This window comes from Phyllobates terribilis, unplaced genomic scaffold (genome assembly GCF_046119375.1).
Source record: "Phyllobates terribilis strain yellow unplaced genomic scaffold, ASM4611937v1 Scaffold_11__3_contigs__length_659146591, whole genome shotgun sequence".
NCBI classification, from domain to species: Eukaryota; Metazoa; Chordata; class Amphibia; order Anura; family Dendrobatidae; genus Phyllobates; species Phyllobates terribilis.
In genome coordinates, this window is record NW_027362771.1 from 580,948,438 (window position 1) to 580,970,022 (window position 21,585).

Consider the following 21,585-nt stretch of genomic DNA (forward strand, 5'->3'; position numbering starts at 1 on the left):
TACAGGATAAGGGGAAGGAGAAAGTGGGTTAGGGGGTTGCAGCAGCTCCGGTGGCGGTCAGATGACAGGATTATTGCAGCCTGTAGGTTTTCCCAAAGAAATGAGTTTTCAGGTTCCGTCTGAAGATTCGGATCTTGAGGGACAATCGGACATGTTAGTTACAGAGGATGGGGGATGATCGAGAGAAGCCTTGGAGACAGTTGTGGGAGAAACGTACAACGTGGAGGAGAGGAGGTCTTGTGAGGTCCGAGGATTACGTGTGGGAAGGTATCCGGAGATGTGTAGACAGCTTTGCAAGTAATTTTTAGTAATTTAAACATGATTCACTGGGGAATTAAAAGTTAATGAAGTGATTGGCAGAGATGGAGGAGTAGCTAGGGTAGAGAAGGATTAATCGGGCAGTGGAGTTAAGGGTTGTCCAAGAATGTAGTAAAATGGTCTCCATCACATAATTCAAACTACAGCCTTTGCCAGTCACGACGAACGGCCTGCATTTTGAAGAAAAAAAACAAAAAAAAAAAACAAAGCTCCCGAGACCTGTGTCTTAATTGTCAGAGGAGCTGTATCGTAAACATGGAGCTTCTAGAGAAGGGCTGTGACAGGAGACAAAATATATCTTCTCCTTGGCATAATAATCAAGAAGGACTGAGGTTCTCCTGTCAGAGTCCTCCTCCTGATGCGCCGGTATGTGCGCTTACTAGAGATGAGCTGATCACTTCATGCAACCCTGATCCATGGTTCAAGTGAGTGTTTTCTGACCTCCACAAAATTCCTTACCCTCCGGGATCCCAGGCTATTCTTTTGATTAGCTGGGTTGGTGAGAAGCCACCCGGGTGCTGTACAGATGATGTCACTCCAGGTCGGCAACTCGTATGCCACGACGGGGAACATGGACCATGGATAAGGGCTGTGTGCAGTGATCCACTCATCTCCAGTGCTTAGGATACAGCTTCTCTTACAGTTGAAACACTGTTCTCGGGAGTAGTGTTTCTTCAGACTGCAGCCCATCCTGACACATGACTAGGACAGGCTGCTGTTTGAATTATGTGACGAGGGTAATTTTAATACATTCTTGGAGAGGCAGCCAGCGGACTTGTGGTACAGGGGAAAGCGGGTATGTCATTTGTTGTGATCAATAGGTCTGGTCAGGGATGGGTGAGATGGAGGAAAGATAAGTTCTGCTTTGACCATATTGTATAGGATAGCCCCTAAATCACTGCTCATTATAGCATATACACATCTTTTTGACGTAGTTTATTAAACTTTACACTGTTAGTGAATGGAAACATTCATTGCTTTTACCCAGAGACTGAAATATTTACAGACTGGATGCTGCTTACAGCTGCAGCTTGTTACAGTGCATCGGTATAGGGAAGAAGGACAGCAAAGCACTGACAGGTAGCAGAGATGTGGAGTGAGGAGAGATGGAAATACAAAACATTAGAGTTGATTAAAAAGATTCAAAGGACTCTGTTCCAGCGACCACGTGGTAGCACATGGCCACCAGACCAGATCACTGCGGACATCCTACCTGTCGGTGGCGCCGGGGATGCTGGCAGATGGGAAATTCAGTGCCGTGGTTTGGCCCCGCAGACTAGTGACATGGCCGCTCGAGCAGGGTCATTACAATCATTTTTGCTCAAGTCTATGAAACATATTAGAAAGCCGTAGATTTCTTAATGATTTTGATGCATTGTCCCTGCGAGGATCGGAGTCGTTGATCGCTACGATTGGCCCCTGTTCTTCTCAGTCGTGTTGTGTTTTGTACACATCTGTTCCTGAAAAGCAGCGCTGACGGTGACCATCATGGTGCTGATCGGGGGATATTGCATTCAGTCTTGGCAGCTTAAGATACGGAGAATGTGACCCTGCCGTCATCTTGGCTAGTCTCTCTGTGACTGCTGAGACTTCCGTCAGGTGTCACCTGGATTACAGCCAAGAATGGTAACCAGATCTGGGACTGTTACCAGACATCCCTCACCCTAGAGTCCAGGGTTAGGAAAGAGGAGGGAGAGAAAGCTCAGACTGTGCAGAATGGACCTGTGTGACCTCTCGGTGCTGTAGATTATTAGCCGGGGGAGGGGGGTCGTAAAGGCTTCTCTATCGGCAGTGTTACCTCCTCCTCACCCCCGAAGACTTGGGTCTCACATCTGCCATGTAGGATCCATCATATTTGTTGTAAACAGAGCAGCGAGCAGTCCATGATGGAGCCCATTATAATCATCGGTCTGTCAACTAGGCCTTCGTGTGCTGCATTCACCAGGATGATATTTTGGAAAATAATATTGCTGGAAATGGGATTAAGTTTACAACCGATCGTTGAAAAAGGCGCCCCTCCCGACGCAGGGGGCTGTCCGGCGGACATCTGATGATCCAGAACCGACTTTTCCCTCAACATCATGTGCTGGGGAAGAATCGGGGAGCCCGCATGCACATTAGACTTTGGTTGACATTAATCTAATATCTATGGGGTCCTATACTGCTGCAAGGGCAGATTATCATACAGTTTTCAGCAAGGTGCAGATAAACAAGATTTAAAGGTAAAGTTTAATTGGCTTATCCAGTGCCCTCACTTTCCCATGATGGCCGCTTGCCAGGTATCGCCCTGTCTAACCTACTTACATTCTCTACCCTCTCTTCTCCAGGGCAACAATCCCCACTCCACAAACTTGCACACCCTTGCAGAAATCTTAAACACCTTGACCTACACTCACTCTCTGAATCCCTTCTGCCTCTTACAGACATCAGTTCCTTACATGATGCAGATGTTGCTGCTGCTTTATATGACACAACAGCTGCAGCTCTCAATTTGGCCACCCCCCCTCACACATACCAAAGCTCGCACAATCAACAGGCAACCCTGGCACACCTGCCTAACCAAAGAACTGCAACGGGCCTTCAAGGTTGCTGAGCGTAGATGGAAAAGGTCCCACTCCAATGATCACTTCATCACATTCAAACAGTCCCTCACTACCTTCATGTCCACACTCACTGCAGCAAAGCAAACATACTTAGCATCTCTCAAATCCTCCATCTCACAACCCTAAACAGCTATTCAACACCTTAAATTCTCTCCTCCGCCCCCCCCCCAGCGCCTCCTCCCTTCTCCTCTCATCTCAGCCGAATATTTTGCCGCATTCTTCAAGCAGAAGATTGACACCATCAGACAAAGCTTTTGCCTAAAGTCTCTCCAGCCCCTCCTCACACCTACTCAATCCTCCTCCTCCAAAACCAGCTTCTCCACCATTATGGAAGATCAACTTTCCTCTTTACGCTCCATATCACACCTCACTACCTGTGAACATGACCCAATCCCATCCCACCTCATCCCTAACTTCACCACAGTCTTCATTGCAACCCTAACCCACCTTTTCAACCTGTCACTAACAACTGGTGTCTTCTCCTCATGCTTCAAACATGCCTCGATCACACCCATCCTCAACAAGCCCTCCCTTGACCTATCCTCTTTGACAAGCTACTGCCCCATATCACTTCTCCCCTATGCCTCAAAACTACTGGAACAACATGTCCTCCCACCTCTCCTCCTGCTCTCTTTGACCGCCTCTAATCTGGCTTTCGACTGCACCATTCTACTGAAACTGCACTGACTAAAGTCACCAACGACCTACTAACTGCCAAATTCAAGCAATGCTACTCTGTCCTCCACCTCCTGGACTTGTCATCTGCCTTTGACACAGTGGACCATTCCCTCTTACTACAGACTCTCTCATCTCTCGGCATCAAACTTGGCCCTGTCCTGGATCTCCTCATACCTAACAAACAGGACATTCAGTGTCTCCCACTCACACACCACCTCCTCATCTCGCACCCTATTTGTCTGTGTCTCCCAAGATTCAGTTCTAGGACCCCTTCTCTTCTCCATCTACACCTTCGGCCTGGGACAGCTCATAGTCTCACGGCTTTCAGTATCACCTCTACGCTGATGACTCACAGATCTACCTTTCTGGACTTTATATCTCCTCCCTACTAACCAAAATCCCACAATTACGTCCGCTCTCTCATGCTTCTTCTCTGCTAGATTTCTAAAACATCAATGGCAGCCCACTCTCCCCAGTCCCACAAGCTCGCTGCCTCGGGGTAACCCTGGACTCTAACCTCTCCTTTAAACCACATATCCAAGCCCCTTTCCTCTTCCTGTAGACTCCAACTCAAAAATATCTCCTGGATCCGCACATTCCTCAACCACGAATCTGCAAAAACACTAGTGCACGCCCTCATCATCTCCCGCCTTGACTACTGCAGCCTCCTGCTCTGTGGCCTCCCCTCTAACACTCTCGCACCCCTCCAATCTATCCTAAACTCTGCTGCTCGACTAATCCACCTGTCCCCCCGCTATTTCCCGGCCTCTCCTCTCTGTCAATCCCTTCACTGGCTCCCCATTGCCCAGAGACTCCAGTTCAAGACCCTAACCATGGCATGCAAAGCCATCCATAACCTGTCTCCTCCATATATCTGTGACCTAGTCTCCCGATACATACCTGCGCGTAACCTGCGATCCTCACAAGATCTCCTTCTCTACTCCCCTCTTATCTCCTCTTCCCACAATTGTATACAAGATTTCTCTCGTGCATCCCCCCTACTTTGGAACTCTCTACCCCAACACATCAGACTCTCGCCTACCGTGGAAACCTTCAAAAGGAACCTGAAGACCCACCTCTTCTGACAAGCCTACAACCTGCAGTAACCACCGCTGCACAACCAGCTCTACCCTCACCTACTGTATCCTCACCCATCCCTTTTAGACTGTGAGCCCTCGCGGGCAGGGTCCTCGCTCCTCCTGTACCAGTCACCGTCAAGTTTTGCTCAAGATTATTGGAATTGTTTTTGTATGTATACCCCTCTTTCACATGTAAAGCGCCATGGGATAAATGGCGCTATAATAATAATTCCAGCGATGTGTCACTTAGTGGGCAGCCTGTTTACTTTTGATAGTCCCTGTTTTATCAGCAGCAGATCTAGCAGTTCTTTGAATGCTGAGCTCTGTATAAACCCGTCCACATCACTGACTGCTTTCTGTGCATAGGCAGAAAGCTGCCAATCTGTGGTGGTGGCGGGGTTATACAGAGCTCATGAATATGTAGGACTGAATAGCAGGTTTACAAATTCTTCAGTGATCTCTAGACCTGTAAGTGACACCTCGCCAGAATCAGGGTGTCTGCCCCTTCGTCATGCTGCTCTCAGATTAGGTGACAGATTTCCTTTTTAAAATGAAAAAAACTGACGGCACTTGCAATACAAGAAATAGGTGTGAACAGGTGCCTACTTGAAGCAGCTGCCTCCATATACAAGTAAAGTAGCACACTGCAACACTAAGCATGCGAATATGAAATATATGAAATTTGAATAGCATTACTGCTGTAGAAAATAGAAATAAATGAGAAATCTTAGCGCGTAAATTGTCCAAATTAATGTGTACCTGGTAGCCACGTTAAGGTGTTTCTCAAAAATACCAGTAGCCAACCAATGTGAATACCTCTCTAAAACCACCTGTGGCATAGAGGCGGAGTGCTCAGTCAAAGTTTAAACATAGAAGCAGAAAAAACTGACGGCTATTCAAATTTCATATATTTCATGTTTGCATACTTAGCGTTGCAGTGTGCTACTTTTTTTTTTTTTTACTTGTATGTGGAGGTAGTTGCTCCTAGTAGGCACCTGTTCACACCTATTACTTGTATTGGACGTGCCGTCAGTTTTTTCTGTTTCTATGTTTAAGCTTTGACTGAGCCCTCCGCCTCTAGGCCACAGGTGGTTTTATTTGCAGCAGGATCTTACTTTCCCACACATAAGCAGACTGATGTCCCTTAGAGAGGTATTCACATTGGTAGTGTCCTGACATTGAGAAACGCCTTATCGCGGCTGCCAGGTACACATGTATTGGCCAATTTATGCGCTAAGATTTCTCATTTATTTCTGATTTCTACAGCAGTAATGCTATTCAAATTTCATTTTTGCATACTTAACGTTGCAGTGTGCTACATTGTTTTTACTCCCTTTTAAAAATAATCCGGAGAGCTGGATCTCCGTACTGATATATGGGCCAATACGAGTTGTGAAGACGCGGGGTCTTCTGTGGGCGTAACACTACTCAGACAACACAGGGTGAGGGTGAAACAGCGTGGCAATGCTATATTGAACCACAAAGTGGACAATAAACACATAGAAAATTCCCAAGATGGTGCAACATTACAGTCTCACCCTTCCGTTGGCCCGCCTGGGATAGAAAAGCTGCGACTTTGGGACTTCCAGGGCCGACTACCTCAATAGTGGCCCCCAGTTTCTGGCGGGCCCCCACAGAGAGAAGGTAGCGGCAAGCTTAGGAAGCTGACAGTCCATCGAGGTACAAGGCCAGGAGACCTGAGGGTCCCAACCCGGCCTCTCCGAGAGTTTCCATGGGGCCAGGTGACCGACTGGTCCCAATCTGGCTCCTCCGAATGTCTCCATGGATTTCTGGCGTCCAGAGGGTCCCACCTGGCAACCCCAAACAACATATCCATGGGCCAGGTGACTTCATCGTCCCAACCTGGTCTCCCCAAACGTATCTATGGCTCTCTGATGGTTGGTGGAGCAGATCCGTATCTTTCCAGTCATGGCCATATACCCTTGGGCCGGCATCATGAATTCAAATCTGTGTCTCTTTTTGGATGGAGCCTCCATGCTATCCATCTACTGTCCTGAAGGATGTCTCTCATTCTCTTTGTAAAGGTCTTACTGATTCTCCTTGGAGCACTGCAGACATCCCTGTTTATATTTACATCTGTGTAAGGACATCAGTCACAGGTCGGGGGGGGGGGCAGCGCTCAGGTCTCATTGTTTGAGAATTTAATGAATTTGCATGGTTTGTCCTCCTGTTTTGAGAGTCAACAAGCCACAGGGTCCACACAATGGTTAATCAACATAATTAGCAAACATTTATTGTTCCACAGACCAATAGAAGACAACAATCAGGTTTAGGCCATGGCCCCACTATCAGTATTTGGTCAGTATTTTCCTCAGGAGTAGGAGACACCAGGAGTAGGTGACAAATGCAGAATTGGTGATTTTGTTTCTACTATAACTTTTCACTGATTGTTCCACACCGGGTTTTTGTTCCCACTTCTGAGAAAAAATACTGACCAAATACTGATAGTGGGGCTGTGGCCTTATACAAATAGTAGTATGTCCTTCTTGACCAGCCACAGAAATGCATACATTTACAAGTCAACACAAAGATCATAGTGTATTTCTCTTGGCTTAACAAATCTAATCGTCTGGCTGATTAAGATTATAAGCTGTATCGTCACACAAGTGACTGATCTCTGCTCTTGTTTTCCAGGTGGATTTAAATGAAGAAGAAACCATCCTGATCATCCGGCGTCTTCACAAAGTCCTGCGCCCCTTCTTACTGCGGAGACTGAAGAAGGAGGTGGAGGCTCAGCTGCCTGAGAAGGTGGGTGGTCCTATACGGGCAGCACTGCTATTACTATGTCTTGGCGTCATATTAATAATCCATTAGCGGCAATGTGATCTTCTATTTGGATGGCTTCTCGTCTTGTCTTCAGGTGGAATACGTGATTAAATGTGACATGTCTGCGTTACAACGGGTCTTATACCGACACATGCAGGCCAAGGGCGTCCTCCTCACAGACGGATCGGAGAAGGATAAGAAGGTAAGCATCCGGCCTCGCTGCCTCCATCTGAACCTGGAGGGGGATGCCACGGGGTGCTCACGGAATGTCACCGTTTCTCCCGCAGGGTAAAGGTGGCACCAAGACCCTGATGAATACCATCATGCAGCTTCGTAAGATCTGCAATCACCCCTACATGTTCCAGCATATAGAGGTGGGTCGTCTGTAGTAATGTGTGTGATGGCGACACTTTGTAGTATCTCACTTCTGAAATGTGGAGATTCAGGGACCTTCTTTATATCCGCCAATATCCTAGAATAGACTTGTTCATTTCAAAAGGGCCAGGGGAAGAAGTGCGGGCCAGGGGAAGAAGTGCTGGCCAGAGAACCGCCTAAGTCTGATCCCTTTTGTTGCAATTTTTCTCCAGGAGTCTTTTTCTGAACACTTGGGCTTCACAGGAGGCATTGTGCAGGGGTAAGTCCTCCACAATATATTCTATGGGTCAGTTCTGTTAGACTTTGCTGACCCCTATCCATCCCTTTCTTGCCCCCCCTTTATAGGCAGGACCTCTACCGAGCCTCTGGAAAGTTTGAGCTCCTTGACCGCATCCTTCCCAAGCTACGAGCCACCAACCACAAAGTTCTGCTCTTCTGTCAGATGACCACACTCATGACACTCATGGAGGACTACTTTGCTTACCGTGGCTTTAAATACCTCCGACTAGATGGTGCGTAAACCCAACCCCATCACTGTGACAGATGGACTGAGCCCTTAATGACTTCTGCCACGTGGCTCATAGTCCTACCATGAAGTATCGGTGTACAGACCCTCCGTATCCCCCTCGATCAGCCAGATTTCTCCTGACCGCTGCATGTATAGACTTATCTTGTTTTTTCAATTCTTTTACTATTTACGTTTTTTCTTTCCCTATTGAGTGTTTACGTTCCTTCCTTCCACCCCCAGGAACCACGAAAGCAGAAGACCGTGGTATGTTACTGAAGACGTTTAATGAGCCGGGATCTGAGTACTTCGTCTTCCTGCTCAGTACCAGGGCCGGGGGCTTGGGTCTTAATCTGCAGTCGGCTGACACGGTTATCATATTTGACAGCGACTGGAATCCACATCAGGTATAGATAGAGATATATATAGATATATTAACCTTATGTTATATATTTGTGTGTGGTGGAGACTGGTACAAGCTGAAGTAAATAGGCCTGTGTTACAGTACCACACCGGACCACATGGCTGAGTGGTACCTTTCTGATAACTTTTAACTTTTTTGAGTGAGAGTCCACTATAACCTAAAAAAGCTGATTTTCTGCCAGTGATACAAGTATATATGCAATTTCCTAATATTCCAGGCCAGGCTACGGTTGACCATTCACCTTTTTTTTTTCATGGGTCGCAATCATTAATGATTTTTGCAGGATTTGCAGGCCCAGGATCGCGCTCATCGTATCGGACAGCAGAACGAGGTGCGCGTGCTTCGTCTCTGCTCTGTGAACAGCGTGGAGGAGAAAATCCTGGCGGCGGCTAAATACAAGCTGAACGTGGATCAGAAAGTCATCCAGGCCGGGATGTTCGATCAGAAATCCTCCAGCCACGAGAGGAAAGCCTTCCTGCAGGCCATCCTGGAGCACGAGGAGCAAGACGAGGTGAGGAAGCGACTAGATAAGAACTTCTGACTGCCACGGTCATATTAGGGGTATTCCACTGGCTATGAGGACATGTTGGGAGTTGTAGTTCCACAACCTCACAGTTTTAAGTCGCTGAATACAATATTTGATTCACCAGTCCATTCGCTTACATGGGACTATCTGATCTGGCCATACTAACTATGGGGCTATGTCTGCCATCAGGAGGAAGACGAGGTACCTGATGATGAAACGGTCAATCAGATGATTGCAAGACATGAGGAAGAATTCGACTTATTTATGGTAAGTCCCACACAAGGCTCATTTCTATACTCCTGGTTACTTCTTATTAGTGACTCATTTTTCCACAGATCTGGGCTCCTGCTCCTTATTTCTTTGCTTTTGCAGAGCTTTCTCACTTTTTGCTCTTTTTTTAATTTTTTTATTTCAGAGAATGGATTTAGATAGGCGGCGAGAGGAAGCCCGCAACCCCAAACGCAAACCCCGATTAATGGAGGAGGATGAACTTCCATCCTGGATCATTAAAGACGATGCCGAGGTGGAGCGTCTGACGTGTGAAGAGGAGGAGGAGAAGATGTTTGGACGTGGATCCCGGAACCGGAAGGAGGTGGACTACAGTGACTCCCTAACGGAGAAGCAGTGGCTAAAGGTTTGTGCCAAGAAGTGCTGCTATTGTGTCACGTATTAGTGCCATCTGTTCCATTTGTAGGTGTCTTCCTGGGGCCAGATTCACACTTACATGTTTTTCAATGCCTGGTCTCCTGACCTGAATTCGGCCTTTTGTTTGTTTTTGAGGCTGTTGAGTTGATGTCAGGAGACCAGTCCGTGCTCGGACCATGACTATCGGATGAGTTGCACCACGAGTGAGTCGAAACTACACCCATTTGGCAATTGTTCACCGCTGTGGGTGCAGTTCTATCCCGTCCATGGTGGCGGTGATATGACCTCTCACGCCTCCTGAGCCACACGCACCATCGGTAGACATCTTGCATTTGTGCTCTTCTAATGATACATGTGAGGTCTGATGTTCTCGGCACCATCTTTTATGTTTATGTGAGCAGCCCTTAGGAGGGATAAAGCTGAAGTTGTAAGTAACTGCTGCAGCTAAGTACTTTATTTCCTGCAGGCCATCGAGGAAGGGACATTAGAGGAAATCGAGGAAGAGGTTCGTCATAAGAAGAACACCCGTAAGCGGAAACGAGATGTGGACTTCGGCACCCCAACTACCAGCTCGCGACAACGGGAGAAGGAGGATGACGGCAGGAAGAAAAAACGAGGACGACCTCCGGCAGAGAAGCTTTCCCCTAACCCTCCTAATCTCACCAGGAAAATGAAGAAGATCGTAGACGCTGTGATCAAATACAAGGACAGGTAACGGCTTCCACCTTGTCACCATCTTACAGTGGTAGGCTAGGCAGCACAATCCGCCTCACCGTCTTTTCCTGTGGCAGTGGCTCCGGGCGGCAGCTCAGTGAAGTCTTCATCCAGCTTCCTTCCCGTAAAGAGCTCCCAGAGTATTACGAGCTGATCCGGAAGCCGGTGGACTTCAGAAAGATCAAGGTTGGCACTGATCACTGCTCGATGTGGGATTTCCCTGAAAAAACATGAATTTAATCTGGAAGTGGTTTTTTTTTTTTCAGGAGAGGATCAGAAATCACAAGTACCGCAATCTGAATGATCTGGAGAAGGACGTCATGCTGCTGTGTCAGAATGCACAGACCTTTAACCTGGAGGGATCTCTGGTGAGTCAGTACACAGTGAACCGCTCTCGACCACCGCGACACCCCCCCCCCCCCCCCATACCTGCCTTTTGGAAGTGCATTGAGCTGTAGGGTGCATTGCTGCAAAAGGGAAAAAAAAAACTCTTTAAATCTCTTAGTTTGCGAGTGTGAACGAGCGGAGTGTGACCGGAGCGTAAGTGCGAAAGAAAGTAAGTGTGTGACTTGTTTTTCAGTGACTTTGGATTCAGGGAGTTTGGAAGGGAGGACTTTGGACTGAATTGCTGTCTGTATTTAATTAATTCTTTACTTTTCTTTTTACTTAACATTCTGTCTGTTGCAATCCCCATTAGGAAATGAGCTCCATTATTGACAATGCTATCCAGTGTACATCTTGCCACATGTATACATTACTTGAACAGCCGGTCGGGGTTGCTTACTGCTGCGTGAGATGTGTGCACGTTGTGCGTTTGGAAGCCCAAGTATTGGATCTAAATGAGCAGCTGGCAACACTGAGATCCATTGACAATATAGAAAGGAGTCTGCTGCTCACTGAGCAGCTGCTCACTGGGGTAGATGTGGGGGAGGGTGGTAGTAGAGAGATGCAGGACAGTGAGGCCACTAGTTGGGTGACAGAAGGGGGGGTAGAGGGAAGAGTGCCAGGGAGGCTAGTCCTGATCTGGCACACCCCAATAAGTTTGCAAAGTTCACAGATGAGGGGAGTGACGGTACAGGGGTAGCACTGCTGCAGCAAGGCATGTCCCCTGAAAGCCGGAGGAGTGTCAGCTCCAGTAAAGAGGGAAATGGGAGAGCAGGGCAGGCCAGGCAGGTGCTGGTAGTGGGGGACTCAATTATTAGGAAAACAGATGGGACAATCTGTCACAAAGACAGGGATCGTCGAACAGTGTGCTGCCTACCTGGCAATCGAGTCCGACACATCGCTGATCGGGTTGACCGATTACTGGGAGGGGCTGGTGAGGACCCAGCGGTCATGGTGCACATTGGCACAAATGACAAAGTTAGAGGTAGGTGGAAGGTCCTTAAAGATGATTTCAGGGAATTAGGCTGCAAGCTGAAAGCAAGGACCTCCAAGGTGGTATTCTCTGAAATACTACCTTTGCCACGCCAGAGAGGCAACGGGAGATTAGGGAGATAAATAAGTGGTTCAAGAACTGGTGTACGAAGGAGGGATTTGGGTTCCTGGAGAACTGGGCCGACTTCTCAGTTGGCTACAGACTCTACGCTAGGGACCGACTGCACCTCAATGGGGAGGGTGCAGCTGTGCTGGGGGAGAAAATGGCTAGAAGGTTGGAGGAATGTTTAAACTAGGGATTGGGGGGGAGGGTATTCATTTTATAGGTGGGGAAGATAGTGCAGATAGTGGCCTGGGCACAATTAAAGAAATTGGGGGTGGGGTTAGAACAGTCAATAAAGTAAGAAGGAATAGAGGTACAGAGAGATACATAAAATGCATGTACACTAATGCCAGAAGCCTCACCAACAAAATGGAGGAGTTAGAATTAATTTTGGAAAATAATTATGACATGGTAGGGATATCTGAGACGTGGCAGGACGAGAGCCATGACTGGGCAGTTAATTTACAGGTCTATAGTCTGTTCAGAAATGACCGTACAAACAAGCGAGGGTGGGGTGTGTGTTTATATGTAAAATCACCCTTAAAACCCATCTTGCGGGAGGATATATGTGAATATAATGAAAATGTAGAGTCCCTGTGGATGGAGATAAGGGGAGGAGGAAAAAATAATAAATTACTGATAGGGGTTTGTTATAAGTCTCCAAAAATAATGGAAGTAGCGGAGAATATCCTCGTAAAGCAAATAGATGAAGCAGCGACTCAAGGAGAAGTCATTATTATGGGAGACTTCAACTACCCTGAAATACATTGGGGGACAGAAACATGTAGTTCAAGCAAAGGTAATAGGTTTTTGACAACTATGAGAGACAATTACCTTTCACAACTGGTTCAGGACCCAACAAGAAGGGGGGCACTGCTAGACCTAATATTAACCAATAGGCCAGACCGCATATCAAATATACGAGTTGGGGCTCACTTGGGTAATAGTGATCACAAAATAATACGTTTTCATGTAACCTTTAATAAGATGTGTAGTAGAGGGGTTACAAGGACACTAAACTTCAGGAAGGCAAATTTCCAACGGTTGAGAGATGATCTTAGTGCAATAAACTGGGACGATATCCTGAGACATAAAACTACACAAAGCAAATGGGAGACATTTATTAGCATCCTGAATAGGACCTGTGCACAATATATACCCTTTGGGAATAAACATGCTAGAAAAAGGAGGAAACCACTATGGCTTAATAGAGCTGTAAGGGGCGCAATAAGTGACAAAAAGAAAGCATTTAGAGAACTAAAGCAAGTAGGTAGTGATGAGGCATTAAATAAATTCTGTAAAAACCAAATCAAGGCAGAGAGAATCATTGCCAGAGAAAGTAAAAATAACCCCAAAATATTCTTTAACTACATAAATAGTAAAAAACTAAAAAATTATAGTGTTGCCCCCCTTAAAAATAGTCTGGGTGAAATGGTGGATGAGGATGAGGAAAAAGCCAATATGCTAAATGATTTTTTTTCAACCGTATTTACACAAGAAAATCGCATGACAGAAAACATGATTAGTGATAACAAAAATTCTCCAGTAAATGTCACTTGCTTAACCCAGCAGGAAGTACGGCGGCGTCTAAAAATCACTAAAGTTGACAAATCCCCAGGCCCGGATGGGATACACCCGCGAGTACTGCAGGAATTAAGTAACGTCATAGATAGACCATTATTTTTCATCTTTAAAGATTCCATAATAACAGGGTCTGTACCACAGGACTGGCGTATAGCAAATGTGGTGCCAATATTCAAAAAGGGGACAAAAACTGAACTTGGAAATTATAGGCCGGTAAGCTTAACCTCTACTGTGGGTAAAATCCTGGAGGGTTTCCTAAGAGATGCTATAATAGAGTATCTGAAGAAGAATAACCTCATGACCCAATATCAACATGGGTTTACGAGGGACCGTTCCTGTCAGACTAATCTGATCAGCTTTTATGAGGAGGCAAGTTCTGGACTGGACCAAGGAAATGCAGTGAATGTTGTGTATATGGACTTTTCAAAAGCTTTTGATACGGTTCCACACAAAAGGTTGATACATAAAATGAGAACAATGGGGATAGGGGAAAATATATATGTATGTGGGTTAAGAATTGGCTCAGTGATAGGAAACAAAGGGTGGTTATTAATGGAAAACACTCAGACTGGGTCTCAGTTAACAGTGGGGTACCACAGGGGTCAGTATTGGGCCCGCTTCTTTTTAACATATTTATTAATGGCCTTGTAGGGGGCATACAGAGTAGTATTTCAATATTTGCAGATGACACTAAACTCTGCAGGGTAATCAATACAGAGGAGGACAATTTTATATTACAGGAGGATCTATGTAAACTAGAAGCTTGGGCTGATAAATAGCAAATGAGCTTTAATGGGGATAAATGTAAGGTAATGCACTTGGGCAGAGGAAATAAAATGTATAATTATATGCTTAATTGTAAAACACTGGGCAAAACTGTCACTGAAAAAGACCTGGGTGTATTGGTGGACGACAAGCTCACGTTTAGTGGCCAGTGTCAGGCAGCTGCTGCAAAGGCAAATAAAATAATGGGATGCATTAAAAGAAGCATAGATGCTCATGAGGAGAACATAATTTTACCTCTATACAAGTCATTAGTGCGACCACACTTAGAATACTGTGTACAGTTCTGGTCTCCGGTGTATAAGAAAGACATAGCTGAACTAGCGAGGGTGCAGAGAAGAGCGACCAAGGTTATGAGAGGACTGGGGGGTCTGCAATACCAAGACACGTTATTACACTTGGGGTTATTTACTGTGGAAAAAAGAAGGCTTAGGGGTGATCTTATTACTATGTACAAGTATATGAGGGGACAGTACAAAGACCTTTCTACTGATCTTTTTACTCTGAGGCCAGAGACGGGGACAAGGGGGCATCTTCTACGTCTGGAGGAAAGAAGGTTTAATCATAATCACAGACGCGGATTCTTTACTGTAAGAGCAGTGAGACTATGGAGCTCTCTGCCACATGATGTTGTAATGAGTGATTCACTACTAAAATTTAAGAAGGGCATGGATGCCTTTCTTGAAAAGTATAATATTACAGGTTATATATACTAGATTCCTTCATAGGGCGTTGATCCAGGGAACTAGTCTGATTGTCGTATGGAGTCGGGAAGGAATTTTTTTCCCCAATGTGGAGCTTAGTGTTTGCAACATGGGTTTTTTTGCCTTCCTCTGGATCAACATGTTAGGCTATGGGTTGAACTAGATGGACTTAGTCTTCCTTCAACCTTAAAAACTATGTTACTATGTTACCTAAGTTTTCTAGACGTACAGGATATGGTTGCTGCGTGGTCCAGGTCCGTGCTCTGTAGCCGTGGACAGGAACCACATGAATTCCCTGAGATTCCTGGTTTCCCATCGTGGCATTTGATTAGCCAGGCTGGGGTAACGTCATCTGGCGGTGTCTCACCAGCCTGGCTAATCGTAAGCTGAGAATTCAAGCGCGTACGGATATTCTGACTCCGCCAACTGTGCCAGCCCCAAACATGGTTGTCAAGCTTGGGTCAGGAGACCCATGGTCGGTCCATACATTGTAGTTTCTACACTGACGTCTGAATTTGGCCTAAGAAAAGTAGTTAAAAAAAAAACAGATCCTCACGCGGAGGTGTCACACAAAAAGGGGGAAAATTGTCTCCTGTTCTCCAGTCTTTTGTTTGATGTTGATCCTTTGTAATCTGCAGATATACGAAGACTCCATCGTGCTTCAGTCCGTCTTCACCAGTGTTAGGCAGAAGATTGAGAAGGAAGAGGAGAGTGAGGGAGACGAGAGTGAAGAAGACGAGGAAGCGGAGGAGGAGGGATCAGAATCGGAGTGTGAGTGCCTCATCTCGGGATATTTGGGTGCTGCCCTCTGGTGGTAGAAGTCCTCTTGCTGGTCCTGGCATGAGTTTCCTTCCCTAAATCTACACTGGCCTCTATCTGAGCCAGCTTAAGTGCATCTGTGCTTCGGCCATGCTGCAGAGGAAAGGCGCCCAAAACGACAATCGGGAGCATGCTGCCCCCTGGCAAACAGAGGAGCAGTGTGCTCCTGAAGATGGGAACATGCTGCCATCTACCACCAGTCAGGCAATTAGGATTATGATATTTTGTGCCTTTTCTTACGTCAACCATGTCCTGTGTCTCAGCTCGCTCCGTCAAGGTGAAAATTAAGCTAGGTCGTAAGGAGAGGATGCAAGAGCGAATGAAGGGGCGCAGGCGCACCAGCCGAGGATGCAGGGCCAAGCCTGTGGTCAGCGATGACGACAGCGAAGAGGACCAAGAAGAGGTGAGTGTCATTAGTGCGGCCCTTGCGTACTTCTCCTGTTGCACACAAAGGTTTGGCATCAACTCCTAATATTGCCAAATGGATGGGAAAAGCTTTTCTTGCTAAGACGGAGACTTGATAGTGGGGATTCAATGATGTGGCTCCAGTGCAGCTCAAGTGATTGCAGGCATTAGTGAGAGTGTATGCTGAGAAGCTTGCAGAATTGTGAATGCAGCTCTGAAGTGTAAAGGTATATTCACACTAAGCAATAACAAAGAAAAAGAAACATGCTAATTTTCAGTGATCACCACACATATATAAAGTTGAATAAATATGGATTTTATTAGACACAAGTCACAGAACACTTCAAACATTGTTAAAACACAAGTAAAAACCCAGTAAACTCAACCTGGTTAATGGCCATCCAGAGACACCATCCCAGGATGTGTACGCCCTGTCTATATTACTGATACATCTGCTGTTTCTGATGATCAGTACATAACCAACATTATACTCTCTATATCAGGTGAAAGGGCCAATAAGTACTTTTCATCCTGGGACAACAAAAAATAATAACTTGATGCAATACAGGTAAGTGCAAATATATGCAAATCACACAATGAATGTATGCAAGATTATACTAAAGCACCGCTATCCCATTATAGGTCCAAACATAGCAGGTTGATAGAAAAGTACCCAACAAGAAACCCTATAGGTAATAGTCACCTGCAGGCTGTAACCACTTCAAGCTACCTGAACAGCGATCTCATCCTTAAACTTAGCTAAAGAAACAGTCACTATGGTGGCGTGCCCTGAAAATGAAAACCTAGTCAGAAGAAGGAAAAGGTCCAAAGGATGGTGTGGATGGGCATGTACTGCCCTACGCGTGTCGCCACCATGTGGCTTCCTCAGGGGCCTATGGGAAGAGTTCTGTGGCACCTGTGTATATATGTCTTACTGTAAATATGGAGAAATCCCAGTCAGCTGAGGGAACCGGTCCGGTGTTGCGTGCAACACAAGCGGAAGTGCGACCTCTGTACCGGAAGTGATAGGCTTATTACTTGCGCTAGTCTGTTCAGACTCTGCACATGAGTGTATGTCAGCGGTTCACCACTTAGATAGTGGAAGTGACGCTTCCATCACTATAGAAACCTGTTCCCGCAAAGATACCGTGTTGTGTGCGCTACCTTTCTGCAAGGAGGGTAATAGCCAAATGGCGTGTATAAAGAGCTTTTGACACAGTGTTGGCTGTAATGGACCTATATGGAACCATCTTGATGCACTACATTCCCAATAAAGATGCACCAAACCCAGATCTAACATCTAACAAGCATGCATAAAGCACAGGTATGCTGAGGGTTACTCCAAATTAATCATGGACAAATAGCTGCAGACATAATCACTCTGTGATGTATTCAGTCATTTAAATAAGTACAGGTAAGTATGATATTATAAATCCAATAAGATCAGCTCCAATTTTGCAGCTCCCACATATCCAATATATGAAAACAGACCTCAAACATAGCAACCATTCAAATGTATGGCATATAGGAATATACAAAGGCAAAATACAGAAATGAGGTCCAGGTCAGGTGCTGTCCATTCCCTGAGGGGGACTTCAAACACTCTTTTTTTTAAGTCCTCTTTCAAGTTCTGAATAAAAAAGATATATACAATCCAAGACAGGGGAGTATAGTTACCTATATGTCAGTCCAACCGTTGGAGTATACCAGCCTCCGGATAATGATTCACAAAAAACGGAGCGTGACTACAGAAATTGCCCTGACACATGCAGACACATTTGACTAAAGTTTTGGGCACAAAAAGAGCAGTGGCTCAGGGCGTACCTAGGAGCCACCCCTTGCCCCACATGCAGATGTCGGGCAAATATTGCTTATCACGACCCGTTAAAGATACGGGAACATACATCAGAAACCGCAGATGTATCAGTAATATAGACAGGGCGTACACATCCTGGGATGGTGTCTCTGGATGGCCATTAACCAGGTTGAGTTTTACTGGGTTTTTACTTGTTTTAACAATGTTTGAAGAGAGTACTGTGACTTGTGTCTAATACAATCCATATTTATTCAACTTCATATATGTGGTGATCACTGAAAATTATCATGTTTCATTTTCTTAGTTATTGCTCAGTTGTTTGGCATGCTGCATGTTGATCCCACCTATTTGGATGGTGCCCTCCTTGTCTGGTTCTGTAAGGTATATTCACATGAGGCACATTTTGTAGCAAAAAAAAAGTGTGCTGCTTTCTCATTCATCTGAATGGGGCTGGGCTGTAATGGCAGCAGGACGACTAATGAAGGCGCCAGACTTGTCATCTCTACTTCTAAGATGGCCGGCTACAAGCAGCACTTAATAGTCAGTCAGGTTCCTTTTTCTGTTTCTGTGCCTTTGCTTTTTTTTTTTTATAATTATAAACACAAAAAAACATACATACATACATACATGGTAAATTTTTTTCCCCTTTTTGTAACCATTACATTGATAGATTGAACACGTTTTTTTTTTTGTTTTTTTTTAACACCCAGATAGGGGCGGGGCTTGCACTTTTTAAGTACTTGGGCTGGTATATTAGCCCCAGTTACAGGGGAAATTCGGCCTACTGGCTGTGTAGCAGCTCTGACTGGCTCTCTTAGGACCCAGCAGCTCCTGTTCTCACTCTTTAGACCCAGTGAAGGAAAAGCGCCATCAGCGCTCACAAATACTGTATACACAGAGCTCGAGAGCTTGTGTATACAGCAGTCCAGATGGCAGAGACGGTAATAATCCACCTTTGCCTTCTCTATGGGGCTCTCGGCTGTGTCAGTCTCCCCGCTCCCTCAAATATCTGCTGCTACAATGCAGCCACATTGTAGGACGTTCCTGCTGAGGAGAATGTTAAAACAGCGGAAAAAAAAAAGTATATTTTTTGGGGGGGGATCAGTTGAAGTTTTGATTATTGCCATTTTGCGGTCTATTTTGACCTTTTTACTTTCTTACTTTTTTTTTGGGAGGATATGCAGTTTTTTCCTCCTCTTTTATACTCTGGATAAATACTTCAATTTATTAGTTTGGAGAATTACTAAAGCAGCGATGCAAATTTATATATTTATATATATGTATATAATACTTTATATAAAATTTTTACGTTTGGTTGCAAAGGAGGGCAATTTAAACTTGTTTGTGTGTTGTTGTTTTTTTTTTTATAACTTTGTTTTATTAGGGAATGTGAACTGCCTCTACAATACACAGCAATACTATAGTATTGAAGGGTATTTTACTGGTTTCCTCTGAAGCTCGGCCATTGGCTGGACTTCAGCCATAGCAGCCCTCGGCACTTTTTATTGGCATGATGGAAATCTGTTTTTTTTTCTTTTTTTTTCCTTTTTCTTTCACTTCTGAGAAAATTGGACATCTGAATGAGGCCTTAATCTGCATAAGAAATAAACAGGACGTAGTTCCAACCTTAGAAGCTTCAGCCTGTTTTTTCGTTTTGATGAACCTATATACCAAAAATCAAAAAAAACACCAGCAAGCTAATACAGCTCTGAATAAAATATAATTTTTATTAGATAAATCATTACAACCAAATATGCGATATGCCCCCTTTGGTGCCACTATTTATAATACCCCTTCTGATTATCTATATATTTTATTTATTGTAAGTCATTAACGATTGATCATGTTACCATGTATGGCATAGTATATTTCGGCTGACACACTAATGTGTAATCATACTTCATACTTTATTAGTACTGCCTGCCTGGGCGGGGTCTGTCACTTCCTTGCTTAGCACCTGTATGTTTTATTGGTTTTAATGATTTATATAATAAAAATTATATTTTATTTAGAGCTGTATTAGCTTGCTGGTGTTTTTTGGAATTTTGCTTATTTTGGAAGTACAGCAATATAGGCTGATAAATTTTGGATTCTCTATATACCAAAAAGTGAGGGGGAAGGGGAGTAATAGAGCCCAGCTAGGTATCCTATACAAAGATTGCTCCTGATTAAATAACTAATTGGCAAAATATAATTTATTTACAGTTTTAGTATTGATATAATATACTGTAGAATAAAAACACAAATTAAAAACCATGCATTACCACGATCAAGCACTAGATGGCGGAATTTCACTTGACCCAACTTCACCCCCTGAAGAAGTTGAGTCGAAACCCGATGTTCATTCTCTTCTCCCGCTCTGTACATGACCTCCTTTCTCCGGTTACTTTGCAGGACCGCTCCGGCAGCGGGACAGAAGAAGACTGACACTTACAGAACATTCCGACTGATGGTTCCATGTCTCATTCCATTGCGTGCCACCAGGACGCCTTCTCCGCCACCCTGCCCGCCCTTCGCCCTCTTCTCTTTCCGTAGGACGCTAACGGGTAGCCTGAAATGTAGTGGACTGTACAAAAAATGAAATTCTTCCATATTTATATAAGTGAGGAGTCGTAGGGACGGTACCGCCCGTAGCATTAACTATCTGGCTGCACCACTAGGCCTCTCAGGATAGGGTAAGAGGTATGACTTTTTGATTATATATAAATCTATTTTTTTTTTTGTTTGTTTTATTACGGCAGTACTGTTGGAGTGACAGTATGGGAATCACTGTAGTGTCAGCCGTGGATGCATGCAGTTAGCAATCCACTCATTAGTACTGTATTTTACAAGGAAAAAAAAACTAAACAGGTCAAGATAAAGCCGCGTCCCCTTCCCCCTTCTCGCACTGCACAGGGAGGGGCCCGGCAGTGGTAGCTGTATGTTTGTGTGTCAGTGTCACTGGATTATAAATTAAAACCAGATGAAATACCTCGCCCAGACTGACTGGTATCTTTCTGTATAGATTTGTGTGTTTTTGTTTATTTTTTATTTTATTTTTAATGTCATGGGACAACAAAATAAAGTGATGAAATCTTGGTAAAGAGCGGAGCAGCGGGAGGCGTCTGTCTTCATTCTGACAACTGTGTGGTTTTATTTCACACGAGGAGGGAGGTAAAGACGGGAACTGAGCATCATCGGACTATGGGGATATTTGAGATGGAGAAAAGCAATGGGTCTTAGATTTGCTTTCCAGTTTCTTATTCAGTCCCATTGCCCCTGGTGTATAACATCCCATCTCCCCCCCCCCCCCCCCCCTGGTGTATAACATCCCATTCCCCGTCGTTCCCCCCGGTGTATA

General features: G+C 45.0%; 1 protein-coding gene across 1 annotated transcript in view; it reads left to right on the plus strand.

The window, feature by feature from the left end:
- The window catches only part of SMARCA4 (SWI/SNF related BAF chromatin remodeling complex subunit ATPase 4), a 36,973-nt gene extending 15,637 nt beyond the window's left edge, over nucleotides 1-21,336 (plus strand). The window contains exons 20-34 of the mRNA XM_073654219.1: nucleotides 7,334-7,447; nucleotides 7,560-7,667; nucleotides 7,753-7,839; nucleotides 8,053-8,099; nucleotides 8,186-8,352; nucleotides 8,589-8,752; nucleotides 9,053-9,280; nucleotides 9,485-9,562; nucleotides 9,711-9,929; nucleotides 10,407-10,651; nucleotides 10,732-10,840; nucleotides 10,921-11,022; nucleotides 15,844-15,976; nucleotides 16,288-16,427; nucleotides 20,640-21,336. Coding sequence (XP_073510320.1) covers nucleotides 7,334-7,447; nucleotides 7,560-7,667; nucleotides 7,753-7,839; nucleotides 8,053-8,099; nucleotides 8,186-8,352; nucleotides 8,589-8,752; nucleotides 9,053-9,280; nucleotides 9,485-9,562; nucleotides 9,711-9,929; nucleotides 10,407-10,651; nucleotides 10,732-10,840; nucleotides 10,921-11,022; nucleotides 15,844-15,976; nucleotides 16,288-16,427; nucleotides 20,640-20,672 — 1,974 coding nt within the window. The 3' untranslated portion in view covers nucleotides 20,673-21,336. The remainder of the gene's footprint in view (nucleotides 1-7,333; nucleotides 7,448-7,559; nucleotides 7,668-7,752; nucleotides 7,840-8,052; nucleotides 8,100-8,185; nucleotides 8,353-8,588; nucleotides 8,753-9,052; nucleotides 9,281-9,484; nucleotides 9,563-9,710; nucleotides 9,930-10,406; nucleotides 10,652-10,731; nucleotides 10,841-10,920; nucleotides 11,023-15,843; nucleotides 15,977-16,287; nucleotides 16,428-20,639) is intronic.
- The last annotated feature ends 249 nt before the right edge of the window (nucleotides 21,337-21,585 follow it).